This window comes from Staurois parvus, unplaced genomic scaffold, assembly GCF_062004578.1.
Source record: "Staurois parvus isolate SC_StPar_1 unplaced genomic scaffold, SC_StPar_1.0 ptg000258l, whole genome shotgun sequence".
Taxonomy (NCBI): Eukaryota; Metazoa; Chordata; class Amphibia; order Anura; family Ranidae; genus Staurois; species Staurois parvus.
This window is the reverse complement of record NW_028318054.1, coordinates 8,607,867-8,622,500: the sequence shown is the minus strand read 5'-3', so window position 1 is coordinate 8,622,500 and position 14,634 is coordinate 8,607,867. Positions and strand designations below refer to the sequence as shown.

Below are 14,634 nucleotides of genomic sequence, written 5' to 3'. Positions count from 1 at the left end.
GCAAAGAGCTGTCCAAGGATGTCAGGGACAAGATTGTAGATCTACACAAGGCTTGACTGGGCTACCAAACTATCGCCAAGCAGCTTGGCGAGAAGGTGGCAACAGTTGGTGCAATCATTCGCAAATGGAAGAAACAGAAAACTGTCAGTCTCCCTAGGTCTGGTGCACCATGAAAGATCTCACCTCGTGATCATGAGAACAGTAAGGAATCATCCCAGAACCACACATGAGGATCTTGTCAATGATCTTCAGGCAGCTGGGACCACAGTCACCAAGAAAGCAATTGGTAACACACTATGCCAACAAAGATTGAAATCCTTCAGTGCCCACAAGGTCCTTCTGCTCAAGAAAGCACATGTCCAGACCCGTCTGAAGTTTGCCACTGAACTGAATAATGCGGAGGAGGACTGGTTGAAAGTGCTGTGGTCAGATGAGACCAAAATCAAGCTTTTTGGCATCAACTCAACTCGCCGTGTTTGGAGGAGAAGAAATGCTGTCTATGACCCCAAGAACACCATCCCAACTGTCAAACATGGTGGTGGAAACATTCTGCTTTAGGGGTGTTTTTCTCCTAAGGGGACAGGACATCTGCCCTGCATCAAAGGGACGATGAACGGGGCAATGTACTGTCAAATCTTGGGTGAGAACCTTCTTCCCTCAGCCAGGGCATTGAAAATGGGTCGTGGATGGGTGTTCCTACATGACAATAACCCATAACACACGGCCAAGGCAACAAAGGAGTGGCTCAAGAAGACTCGCATTAAGTGCTGGAGTGGCCTAGCCAGTCTCCAGACCTTAATCCGATTTGGCAACTTGAACTTTCAGCTACCTCCACAGATTTTCAAACGTCAGCCACCAAACCTTTATGATTTGGAGTGGATCTGCCAAGAGTGCGCCAAAATCCCTCCTGAGATGTGTGCAAACCTAGTGGCCAACTACAGGAAACGTCTGACCTCTGTGATTGCCAACAAGGGATTTGCCACCAAGTACTAAGTCCTGTTTTGTGAAGGGGATCAAATACTTATTTCTTTCATGAACATGCAAATCAGTGCATAATTTGTTAGACATGCATTTCTTTTGAATTTTTTGTTGCTATTCTGTCTGTGTTACAAATCACCTACCATTCGATTTTTCGACTGATCACTTCTTTGTGAGTGGGCAAACGTTCAAAATCAGCAGGGGATCAAATACTTATTTCCTTCACTGTATACACGTAAGGCACCCAACATTGGAGGTGATTTTATTATTTCATAGCAAACACACTTTTGCACACTGGTACTGACTATTCTTTCTAGTATTTTTTCCTTTCTTTTTTTTTCTCCATTTTCTTTCTCCTGCATAGCTAACATGGCCCCAGTTCTGACAGAGAGGGGTGGGGGGTCAAACAAGTAATGATACCAGGTGCTGTTAGGAAACTGGCGGCTGGCCTGCACAGTACCCACTATTGTACAATGAAAACCTGTGGCTTTGTGTAACAAAAAATCAGGCTTGATCCACCCATTGGCTTATACAAAATTTTTGGACAATTTTTAGGCATTTTGCCAAGTCGTTACCCCCCCACACGCATCCCCCCCACACGCACATCCCCCCCACACGCACCCCCCCACACGCACATCCCCCCCACACGCACCCCCCCACACGCATCCCCCCCATACACACACATACCACCACCACCACAACCCCACACACACCCCCACACGCACACCACCACCCCATTCCCCCCACGCACCCCCCCCCACCCCCCCCACACACCCCCCCCCACCCCACCCCCCCCACCCCACCCACACCCCCCCCCCCCACCACCCCACCCCCACACACACACACACACACCACCCCCCACACACACACACACACACACACACACACACACACACCACCACCCCCCCCCCCCCCCACACACACACACACACACACACACACACACACACACACACACCACCCCCTACCACACCATCCACCTTCATCAAGCATTTTACTGGGAGTAAGAGCACTAGTTTACCCCAGCAAAAAAAAAAAGCCTAAGAGTTACCTTTCCTCAGGGGCTGAAGCCTGGGAGAAATGAAAGGAACTCTTCTTTACCTCAAAGGCCAAAACCACACAAGGAGCTCCGTTTTACTGCGAACACTGGGAGCATATATCCCTCAGCCCTCCGACCAATGCTCATCGGCATGAAAGGATGCCCTCGCTTTCCAAAGCAAAGGGATGTCTGTTAGGGTTGGTGGATATTTATACAGACCTCATCTCTGATGCCTGGGTATGGAGGGTTGTCCCAACAATCTGCAAACTAGAATTCGGTTCCCAATCCCCTCCTCACTTCTCATCTTCCAAAAAAGAGTTGTCACCACTCAGATTAGCAGACGTTCGTATAGCTCTTATGGAGCAAGGAGATTTTCTCCAGTTTCCTTTATTGGAAAGGTTTCAAATATTCTATTCCAGCTTTTGCATAGTTTCAAATCCAAAAGGGTTATCTACTTCATAATGAAGCTCAAGGCCCTCGAATGTTTATGTCCCAAAAGTTCCTTATGGAGCAGATTTGTCTTAGCCTCCCTTCTTCACTTGGCTTCTGTAGACAAGGATGTGTACTTGCATTTTCCTATTTTTCCAACACATCAGCAGTTTTTGTTTTTGATGTTGGTCCTTAAAACTTCTGGTGTTTGCCCTGTAAACTGGTGTCTATCTGACCCTATGTCTTTACCAGGGTTCTGGCACCTGTGCTTGACTTTTGAACCCAGGGCATCTCCATAGTGAGAAATGTGAATATCCTCCTTTTGACAGAACAGCTGGCAGAGGTCCTGACCAAAAATGTAGTGTGAATGATTCAGACCATGAAAAAAATTTTTGGGATCTGGAACCATTCAAATTTTGTTGTGGCCAAGTAATCGGTTCTGATCCTGGATGCTGCCTCAAGCCAGAGTTGTTGTTCAACATGAAAAATGTCCAACTCCCTGCTCCCACACTTGGACTCCACAGTCCAAAAATTGACTACTGTTCTCTTTTGCATGAGAGCTGCAGAGACTCTAGAACTAAACATCCTTTCATATTGTGGGGCAAATTCATTCGTTCTCTGAACAAACCTATTCTCCTGACAAAGATCAGGTTGCCTTTGGCCTAGTAGCTCAGGAATCCAGCTCTGGATTTGGGGAAAACCTTCCTTCCAATTTCTTAAGAGCCCATGCACAGTGGGCTTAAAAAAAAAAAAAAAAAGCCAGCTCTCTTATAGAGCTTTTCTTGTACTGGTGTTTGAGAGTTAAGGACCATTTTAGTTTTTTTTTTTTTTTTTTTTTTTTTTTTTTTTCTTTTGTGCCTCAAAAATGCAAACCAGATTAGCTTTTTTTTATGGCTCTAAACATCCTAATGTGCATGGACACATAGGATAACCTTGAGCTGCTTCTACAGGCAAAATTCCTGTAGAAGCAGTGTTTTTTGTTTTCTTTTTGTTTTCTTTTTTTAAAAGCCCACTGTGTATGAACCCAAAAGATCATCACAATGGACGCCAGCCCGATAGGAGTCCTAGACATATCAGTGCAAGCGACTTGGTTACTGGAGGAATCTTAACTTCGATTCACTTTCTGAATTTCAAGTGATATTGTTGTGTCTAGAACATGTCACATTTGGACTAGATGGTGGTCTGACTGAGATCCAGTAGGACAGTACCACGATCATGCTGTACACCCATAATCTGTGAGGAACTAGAAGTCTTGCTGCAGCGACAGAAATAGACAGGGCCTTGTCCTGGGCAGAACTTTACGTTCCAGCCTTGTCCTCAGTTAACATACCAGGCATCGACAACTGGCAGGTAAACTACCTCATCCCAGAACGTCTGATCCTGAGTGGAAAGTCCCTACACCTAGTAGTTTTCTACAGATGGGGGGATGCTGTGGACCTCCTGGCCTCTAGATTAAACTGGACTGTTTTTTTTTTTTTTTTTTCCCCAGAGATCCCTTTGTTGGAAGCAAGGGGTTCTTTAGTGGCTTTGTGGGATTAGTACAACCTAATCTACACCTTCTTCCCCTGCTTCTCAGGATTGAGATGGAGGGTATTTTTGTGATGTTTTATAGCTCCTAACTGGCCATCGTCATCCTCATAGCTCTGAACTGGTGGATGTGGTATTATAACCCAATCAGACTCTGTGGGCTCTTCCAATCTGACTGGATCTTCTGTCCCAAAGACTAGTTTATTTTCCTGCTTCACAGTCATTGGTATTTAATGTCTTTCTTATTGATGCCCAGGTTTTGCATTAAAGCCACATTAATGTATTTGTTGAGCGCCTATTGTGTAGATGGGTTCATGGATGTTTCCCGTCACCTCTCCTATGTGAGGCTCTGATTAGGGAATATGCAAAGAACTTTGGTTGAAATGTTTGTTTACTGGGCAAGCATATAAAAGGCATTTGCTCCTCATGCCCTCCAAAGGTAAATGTTTCTTCAGAGCTGCCTTGGACACCCTCATCAAGCATTTTAGGAGTACTCGTTTACCCCATCAAAAGAAGCCTTGGTCTCAAGCTAAGAAATGCCCTTCCTCAGAGGCTGCTTCAGTCATTGGTGATCTCATGATGTTGAAAGCCTGGAAGTGCACTTCATGCAAGGTCTGCCATCGCATATTGAAAGCATACATTTTTTTTTAGTGTAAGGATCTTTTGTCCCAGAAAATGCTCAGTGGGAAAAATCCTGCCTCCCCCCCTCCCCCCCCCCCAGTACCATTAGGGTCAGTTTTCATTTCTTGTGATCTTGTTTCGAAGACTACTAGCCACTCCCTCTTTAAGAACTTTGTACTGGGTGTTTTTCATGTCCGTAATCCCACCAGTGTCGGGAATTTGCATCTGGTTCTCTGCACTTCTATAACTGCTCTTTGAAACTTTTAAGAACATTTCCTTTCACACACACAAGATTGCGTTCCTTGTCATCCCCACTGTGGGACGTGTCTCTGAACTGGCGGCTTTATCCTGTTAAGATTTGAGTCCACTGTTCTTCAGTGAACGAATGAGAAATTTGGATTTTTGTACTCATTGTAAAATCCTTTTCTTGGCGTTCATTGACATTCACAGGTCCCGTCCCCATTTATGGCCTTGATCTCTCTACGTTTTTTTGTTTTGTTTGGTTTTTTTTTGTTTGGTTTTTTTTTTTAGCTTTCTCTAAATCCTACTGTAGTCAGAAGTGTAACCAATTGTCTCAATCTACCTGTCTACCTCAATGAACGCCAAGAAAACAATTTTGTGTGAGTACAAATAAATCCAATTTTACACAAACCGTTACAGCTATTGGACCTTTGGAACAGATTTACTTGAGAGGCTTGTCCAACAAAGAGTTTGTTCTTTTTTTTTTTTTGTTCCAGATACCAAACTACTATAAAATAATTAAGAAGCCAATGGACCTATCCACAGTGAAAAAGAAGCTACAGAAGAAACATTCTCAACACTACCAGACACCAGAAGACTTTGTAGCAGACGTCAGGCTAATATTTAAGAATTGTGAAAGGTTTAATGAAGTATGTTTGCTTTCATCACTTACTATATATATATATATGTATATTTTATATTTCATATGTAGGCTGAATACAGTGCATGTGCAGTTTGATTTTGTTCAACAAAATAGTTCATCTTTAACATTTTATCTTTACTGATACTTTTCCATATTTTTGCAGTTTGGTTTTTACATAAATGGCCCCCTAAATTTCCTATATTCCAGCAAGGCCCTCCACCACAAAAAACCTGAAAGTCCCAAAAAATTTGTTCTGTTGATTACAATATCTCACTCTATCATGTTTGGGTTTTGGTCTGTTCCTCTTATTACTAGATCTTTGGAAAAGTGGACTTGTTTGTGAATCACAGATGGTTTTTACCACTAGTTCATTGGCTGCTTTTAAGAAAATTAGCACACCTCAGAGTACAGGGGGTGTACAAAGTAATGAAAAGATCTAACATTTATATTTGCAATAATTTAAGGAAGAGAGCCATCGTTTGCCCTTTTAACAGCTGGATTTCTCCTTACAATGCTCTGCTACAAGTCCTAAATTGTTTGTAGAGGTATTTTTCACCATTGATTTAATCCCTGTGTTCATAAACGCGTACTAAAATTTTATTGGCACGGTCTATGGTGGCATGACCATCCTGGAATATGGGAACTTCCTGAGGGAACAATGTTGGCACCATAAGGTGCACATGGTCATGTAAGATGGCTTTACATACTTTTGCCACACTATTAAATGCCTGTATTACAGATCTGCCACCATAATCACTTTTTGGAGCTGGCCACAAACACATTTAAACACATTGGTTTAACAGCAGTGTCTGTGCTTCTGAAAAATTAAAGTGCACCTGTGCCTTAACTCTGAACCTGTATTTATAGTCTTAATACACAGTTGCGGCAAAAGTTAGCTTTAACCTCTGGTTCACACTAATGTGATTTGGCGGTTCAAATGGCATGACTGGTTGCACCCCATTTACAGCAATAGAACCGTTCAAATTGTTGCGACTATGGAAAAGGTTCCTGTGCTACTTTTCGTTTATTTCATTGCGGCTTGCATGGACTTCCGTTAAATGAAGTTGCAAGCCACAATGAAATTGAAAATTCAAATCACACTGATCTGTGGTTTTGAAATTGCACTGAAGTATTTGAACCAGGGCTAAAACAAACTCTTCTTCTTTGACCTTGGTTGCTGCTTGTACTGTGGAGTAATAAATCCTCAAAGATCACAATTGAGCCCCTGTAGTTGGATTGCATTTGGTTTCCAACAGCTTACATCACCTGCTGTTTTTTATTATATATTTAAAGACTAATAGGTTAGCAATTTTCTGTTGCTACAGAAGGGAAAAGGAGCTGTGACTTCAGTGCAGTTTGAATATGCTTTTTTTTTTTCATCCTTCCTGCAGGTACAGAAGTTAGGGATGTCTTGTTTAAAGTGGTTTTACACCCTCACATATACCCAGTGAAGTGACTAGCCACAGGTGATGGAGATGAAATACATCCTCCTCCTTAAGTTGTATCTGTTTTTTTGCCGCAGTCTCTTCTCTGCATTGTTTAAAGTCCAGAATGTACACAGCTTTTCAAAGCTGAAGGTAATCTGAGACCTGAATGGAGAAAAGGGATTCCCTCCCCACGCAAATATACACACCCAAGGCTAGCAAGAACAGGCCGTGTGCTTTAGCTCCCCTCCCCTGTTGTCCTCCATGCCTTATAGCCAGCACAGACTGTCAGAATTGACTAGAAATTTTGAAGGGCACACTGGTATATGCCCTTTCAAGCAGACTTTGCAATAAATAGGGATATTTGGTTCATACATATTGCAATATATGTTTAAATGCATATACTAGTGGGATTTGAGCACAGGTATATCTTGTTTGTCAGAAATGACTCACACAAATAGCATAGAGAAATCACACTCTGTGCTTTGGATTGAGGCAAGTACATCCTATAGAAGGATATGCTTTAACCACTTTAAAGTGGTAGTAAAGTCTCTATTTTTTACGTTTTACCAGAGGTAAGCTTAATATCAGGCTTACCTGTAAGTACAATGAATACCGTTTAAGAGATATTGACATTGGCAATAGCTGTTGATATCACTCGCGCATTTGCAGTGACGCTCTGCATTAATGGCATTCGGTATGCTGTAAAAATGTGGATCCTGGAGTGAAGATAGAAGTGCCAAGGAGCCGTGACAGCACTGCGCTGGAGGGCTCTGTGTGCAGGTAAGTCTGTCATAATGTGCTAATATGTGGTGCATACTAGTGCATCACTTAGACCTGGAGGTGGCCCAAATTTTTTTCTATTTTTGTGATGTTTTACTACCGCTGTAAAGCTGTTGTTTAAGAATCGTAAATACCTTAATGTCCATAGTCTTGGCACATGTGCTCTCTAAACCTGTTTGTCTCCTGGAACCAGTTATTTTTTTCCAGTTACACTTTTTCATTACTCAGGGATATATGTAGCTGGTTGTCCTTTGCCATTTAAATCTATATGTTTATTGAAAATACCTAAAGTATATGATATTTAATTTGCCATGCACTGTATATTATAAACTATTTGTCTTTCAACAAATAGTTTTTTTAATATAGTTTTCACTGCTTTGTCCTTTTTGCTGCATATCACTGCACTGTTGATTTCCCGCAGCCACATCATGTCTACATGCATGCAGCGCAGCAACTTTTGCACATCATCTCTCAGGGTGGGTTTTCTGATGGTAACAGGTGAGCATGCCATGCGATTTAGCCTGGCTCACTATAACCACTCATCTGAGCAGCTTTTGATAATATATTGCCAAGTGTCCTTGCTATAAAGGACCTTGTTCAGACACTTCTTGTGGAAGGCAACAAAACTTGACCTGTTTCCCAATTGTACTTGCTTCCAGTGGAGACTGCAAGTGACTGTTTCAACACACATTATAAGTTCTGATTTACTGTTGTCACCATAAGGAAACCAGCCCTGAGAAATTCCATACAGTAATTGGAGAGCATACTTGTAGACAGGAAGTGCAAAAAAAGTGAAAACCAGTATTTTGTCTGTGGTACTTGATTCTTTAACAAATCACTTGTGTCTACTTTTAAATTGTGTGCTGATGTAACCCTTGATAGATGTAATCCCTATCTAATGTCTCATGCACTGTAAATACTTCTAAAGTATTCTGTGCTGCAATACCAAAAGTTCTTGCGAAGCTTAAACCTTAAATGTATAATAGGAGCTCTTTCCTGCCAATAAGAAAGCTGCATTAAATGTAAAATGGGAAGTTTTCATAGTAACAATGGGCCATAAACTGTGTTAGTAAAAATTCAAAAACTGTTTGAAATGGTTGGACGAGTCCCAGGTGCCACATGCCTAAAGAAAAAATATAGCTGGCACATAATTATTCTTGACTTTTAGATTTTATAGGGGATGTCCATTTACTCAGATTTTTTTTAAATTGCCTTGTATCATTATAGGTTGGACTGACTAGTTCCTACAGAGTTGTACATTTTTCTTCCCTTGCCTAAAATGCATATGTTCAATGAATTAGTTTTTGTGGGTTCCAAACATGTCGAATTAGCATTAAATGAGCCCTTTCTCCCCACACTCCCCTTTTTAAATCATTTTTATTTAAATTCTAATTTAGCTTAACTTTAGTGAAATGCCTGATCTACTTGGTTCAATGACTTGAAAAGCACTGCAGCTTTTGGATCAGTTTTACAGCCAGCCTATGTTCAAACAACTATAGGAACACTGCAGTTATTATATCTTTTACATCTGAACTGCAACACTACTGCAGCTCTTATAAATGCCTAAACTGTGTAAAACATCTTGTACTTGTTGTCACTTAAAAATTGCTTTAGAAATGGCGCACCTTCTAAGACGTGTTGGAATACTTATCTCTCCTGCTGCCCATGCCACTGCACAGATCCACTGTCTCTTCTAAAACAAACACTCCCGGATGCATTTACCTCTTGTGTCAACAGTGCTGAATGGCTCCTCCAGGTCTCTACAGGACACAGTAATAGCAGTGAGTTTGGTGGGATGAGCCATTCAGCACCACAGGATACACAGAAGATGATATTCTCTTAGTCTGTTTTAGAAGAGAATTCACTTGAGGATTACCCTGCAGAGGAGCAGTGTTTAGTGGAGGGTGGTGGTTTAATACCTCCTAGTTTGTTTTTTGTTTTTTTTTGTTATTTTGCGGGGGGGGGGGGTGGGGGGGTTGTACTTGAAAAAGCTGAGACACATAATGGACATCAGGACATCATTTTAGCAGTTAAGTTTTGTAGTGATGTAATTAAATATTGCATTAGTATTCCTGACCTGACAAGAAATTCTGCTTAATTGTACCTTTCACTTTGCAGTTTTGACTTTTGACAAGTAGCAGATAAATTGAATGGTATTGAATAGAAATATACTAGAGACCTATGTTGCTTGTTCATGTACAGTGCTTGCAACTTGGTCTTAATTTTTCTTCTATAGATTTATAGTGTATTTAATGTTAGCAAATTGGTCATGATTGTTCAGATAAAACAGTACTGTAGTCATAGGCCTATGAAGAACATATTTATACAGTGAAGGAAATAGGTATTTGATCCCCTGCTGATTTTGAATGTTTGCCTACTTACAAAGAAATGATCAGTCTAAAAATCGAATGGTAGGTGTATTGTAACACTGAGAGAAAGAATAGCATCAAAAAATTCAAAAGAAATGCATGTCTAACAAATTATGCACTGATTTGCATGTTCATGAGATAAATAAGTATCTGATCCCCTATCATTCAGCAGGATTTCTGGCTACCAGGTGTCTTTCATACAGGTAACAAGCTGCGATTAGAAGCAGTCTCTTATAGGGAGTGCTGCTAATGTCATTGTGTTACCTGCATTAAAGACACCTGTCCACAGAAGCAATCAAACAATCAGATTCCAAACTCTCCACCATGGCAAAGACCAAAGAGCTGTTCAAGGATGTCAGGGACAAGATTGTAGACCTACACAAGGCTGGACTGGGCTACCAAACTATCGCCAAGTAGCTTGGCGAGAAGGTGACAACAGTTGGTGCAATCATTCGCAAATGGAAGAAACACAAAACAACGGTCAGTCTCCCTAGGTCTGGTGCACCATGCAAGATCTCACCTCGTGGAATTTCAGTGATCATGAGAACAGTGAGAAATAATCCCAGAACTACACGTGAGGATCTTGTCAATAATCTCCAGGCAGCTGGGACCACAGTGACCAAGAAAACAATTAGTAAAAATCCTGCAGTGCCCACAAGGTCCCTCTGCTCAAGAAAACACATGTCCAGGCCCGTTTGAAGTTTGCTACTGAACATCTGAATGATGCAGAAGAGGACTGGTTGAAAGTGTTGTGGTCAGATGAGACCAAAATCAAGCTCTTTGGCCTCAACTCGTCGTGTTTGGAGAAATGCTGTCTATGACCCCAAGAACACCATCCCAACTGTCAAACGTGGTGGAAACATTCTGCTTTGGGTGTGTTTTTCTGCGAAGGGGACAGGACAACTGCACCGGATCAAAGGGACAATGGACGGGGCAATGTACCATCAAATCTTGGGTGAGAACCTTCTTCCCTCAGCCAGGGCATTGAAAATGGGTCATGGATGGGTGTTCCAGCATGACAATGACCCAAAACACATGACCAAGGCAACAAAGGAGTGGCTCAAGAAGAAGCACATTAAGGTCCTGGAGGGGCCTAGCCAGTCTCCAGACCTTAATCCGATTGGCAACTTGAACTTTCAGTTCCCTCCACAGATTTTCAAACGTCAGCCACCAAGCCTTAATGACTTGGAGAGGAGTGGGTCAAAATCCCTCCTGAGATGTGCGCAAACCTGGTGTCCAACTACAGGAAACTTCTGACCTCTGTGATTGCCAACAAGGGATTTGCCACCAAGTACTAAGTCATGTTTTGTGAAGGGCATCAAATAATTATTCCTCTCATGAACATGAAAATCGGTGCATAATTTGTTAGACATGCATTTCTTTTGAATTTTTTGTTGCTATTCTGTCTCTGTGTTACAAATCACCTACCATTCGATTTTTAGACTGATCATTTCTTTGTGAGAGGGCAAACATTCAAGATCAGCAGGGGATCAAATACTTATTTCCTTCACTGTAATAATTTCTAGAATAGCTTAGTCTTCTCTCATCTGGCTTAAACATAAGTGAGAAAATGGCAAAGCATGCTAGAATTTTGGTGATAGACTGTGTATTCAGTCTGTCGTATTTTATATTCATTTCATATAATTGAACACACATTTTTAAATGGCAAGCAGGTCATAACAATTTTTTGTGGTTATGACCTTACTTTGAAGTAACGCCCTACTTATAAAACTTAGAAGAAATGATTTTCACTTTTTTGACTCTGGTGTCCTTTTTAGATGATGAAAGTTGTTCAAGTTTATGCAGAATCACAAGAAATTAATCTGCAGGTAAGCTTTCCAAGCTGTGCAAACTCATGAGACATCTGTGCATAACCCCAGGTGAATTGTTTTTTTTTTGTTCCTCCCCAACAGAATGACTCTGAAGTGGCTCAAGCAGGAAAGGCTGTTGCATTATACTTTGAGGATAAACTTCCAGAAATCTACCCTGACAGGACCTTCCCACCATTGCCAGACTTTGAACCAGAGGAGGAGGATGATGGGGAAATAACTGAGGATTCAGATGATGATTTTGTACAGCCTCGGAGGAAACGTCTAAAGTCAGATGAGAAGCCAGTGCATATAAAATGATTTCAATGCTCTGGACTTTATAATTTCTGTAGAATATGTGGACTTTTAAGAAAAACTTATTTAAGTGTTCCTGGAATATCTTCTCGCCTGCACCAGCCACCTTCAAGGAGAAGCTGGCAGCTTTTAGACAGTATTAGACCAACTGATGTTTGTACAGAAGAGATGAACATTCTTTTAAAGAAGACGGATGGAGGAGACTTGTAGTCACTTTGTTTAGTTTTTTTTTTTTTTTTTTTCTTCTGTTTTTTAATTTTTTTTTATTTGATGCTTGATGGGCTCTGTCACAAGGAAACAGCCCTGCGTAATCTCAGTTAGGTTTTGTGAATTGTCGAGGACAATTTTTTTTTGGTTTGGTATTCTCACCCTGTTTGTACAGATCTCTAACTGGACTTGGTGGATGTTGTTGCTTGTTAATATATTTTCTTGAAGATTGGACCAGTACATGCGATTTACTGTAACACTTTCTCCTCTCTCCATCGGGCTGCTTTATAGCTTGACTTCTGGAACAACAAATATGGTACAGGTTTAAGTGTGCTCATTAAATGGTTAACTATTAATATAATGGTTAACCATTTGATCATTCTCCATTTCCATATTTTTTCAATGTCTTGAGTGGTTAGCTGTGTGGGTTATCCTTCAAGATTCTGATATATAGATATATATTTTGTGAAGGAAGCAGTTTAACTTGGATCATAAGAACATTAACTTTTGCTATGTATATATGAGGAAGCATATAAGTGTCCATCCATATTGCATTATTTCAGGCAACAGATTGTCAACCTTTGCTGTTGTCTTGCATCCAAGACAATGAAAAAAAAATAAATGAAAATACTGATTAAATATTCTTGATTTTTCATAATTTAACATCGTTTTGAGTGGTAGATGGAAGCTGTTAGTACATTTTGAGAGAAACACAATGACTGTCTTCCTAAAGTTTTTTAAATTTAGTTTAACAAATGTATAATTTTGCTATGCTCACTGTCTTATTTGTACATAAAGCCTGTCCCAAGACGGCAACCTTTCCAGATTTGTTTTCCTAATGGAGTGTGTTCCTATGGATGTTGTTTTGTGTTTGTTTGTTTTTTCTTTCTTTTCTTTTGATGCAGCACTTACTATTTGCAAAACCTAATGAAACCACTTAATAGTGAAATGTCTGCTAGAAGAAACCCAATAAATCCAGTTAAAGTTTTAAGAAAACTGCACTTATGCCCTCCTTTCCCTTTTGATAATTTAGTTCTACTTCTGTTGTTGCAGTTCAGACCCTAAGAACATTTGAAATTGAGATCAAGCCAAAAATATTGTTACATCTTCTTTTCCTCCCCACCATAATATAAAAAACAGTGCAGAATATTTATCAAGGTGCTATGAAAGATTCACATTCTCTGATTTACTAAGTAATGGAATGTGTAGACAGGTAGAAGTCTGTTTTAAAATTGGGTTATTTCATAACAATGAATAAATAGATAAGGTTGAAAAGTCTAGAAATAGTCAATAGCAAAGTCAAATTACATCACTTTAATCATATAGTACAGGACACAAGATAGATACACAAGATGTTTGTTATAGGCTGGTACCTTCAGGTGAATGGACCCTGGCAAAGCATTTTGAGGACATGTGCCCCAGGGCATCACACTATAACCCTACCTCACTACATGAGTCCTCCTTTTTTTTTTTTTTTTTTTTTTTTTCTTTCTTTTTTTTTTTGTCCTAAGGTGACAAATCTCTTCTTCCTTTCAAAGAAATCAATCTTAGCTTAGTTAATCTTGCTTCGGTTCCTCAATCAACCATTCAATCAATACTTAACTGTCTTCTAATGCTGTTATAGAAGCAGTGCAACCTCTGTAAAACATTGGGAGTTGTTCCTAGACTCTACACTGTATGCAGGGCCTTTAATGTTGTTTCGGGCACTGGATCTTAGGTTCTCTCCCCGGCACTTATTGCAATGCATATAGCTACCAGCAGGTTGCTCTCCAGGTCCAAGGCTATGATCAATTTCTATGAAACCCAGACTTTGAAGATCCTTTCCAGGGGGTACTGTGACATGTGAAGCCTGGACCCTATATAGGGCCCAGAGATCTAGACTGGTAAGACAGGTTCACCATATTTATTGGACATTAAAGTACCTCTACAGCAGATGTGTTATAATATCTCCCTTAATTTTTACTACTTGTGTATCCTGAATATTATGCAGAAAGCATTATCAGGAAACCTGGAATGTGTACTTAACTATTCACTTGGGGTTTAAGCTTCAAGCTTGGCGCTAAAATTCCAAGACTTAGAACATAGTCCCAAGTGGATGATCAGGTGTTACATAACACCACAGGTTGCAAAGTTTACTGCCACTTTCTGCAGAACACACACATTTTAACACTGTTCTTTGCATCAGTTTCCAGCTCTATCTCAGACACGCAACAGGTGGCCTACCTTACTAAAGAAGAATTTTCTGCAACCA

At 40.6% G+C, this 14,634-nt stretch overlaps 1 protein-coding gene across 2 annotated transcripts in view; it reads left to right on the top strand.

Annotated features, from left to right (window-relative positions):
* TRIM33 (tripartite motif containing 33) overlaps window positions 1-13,379 on the top strand; it is a 214,152-nt gene extending 200,773 nt beyond the window's left edge. Inside the window, exons 18-20 of one of the 2 annotated variants that reach the window (XM_089681084.1) lie at window positions 5,332-5,484; window positions 11,832-11,882; window positions 11,967-13,379. In XM_089681084.1, the coding sequence (XP_089537210.1) occupies window positions 5,332-5,484; window positions 11,832-11,882; window positions 11,967-12,182 (420 nt within the window). In that variant the 3' untranslated portion in view covers window positions 12,183-13,379. The remainder of the gene's footprint in view (window positions 1-5,331; window positions 5,485-11,831; window positions 11,883-11,966) is intronic. The other variant, XM_089681085.1, reaches the window with a different exon arrangement.
* The last annotated feature ends 1,255 nt before the right edge of the window (window positions 13,380-14,634 follow it).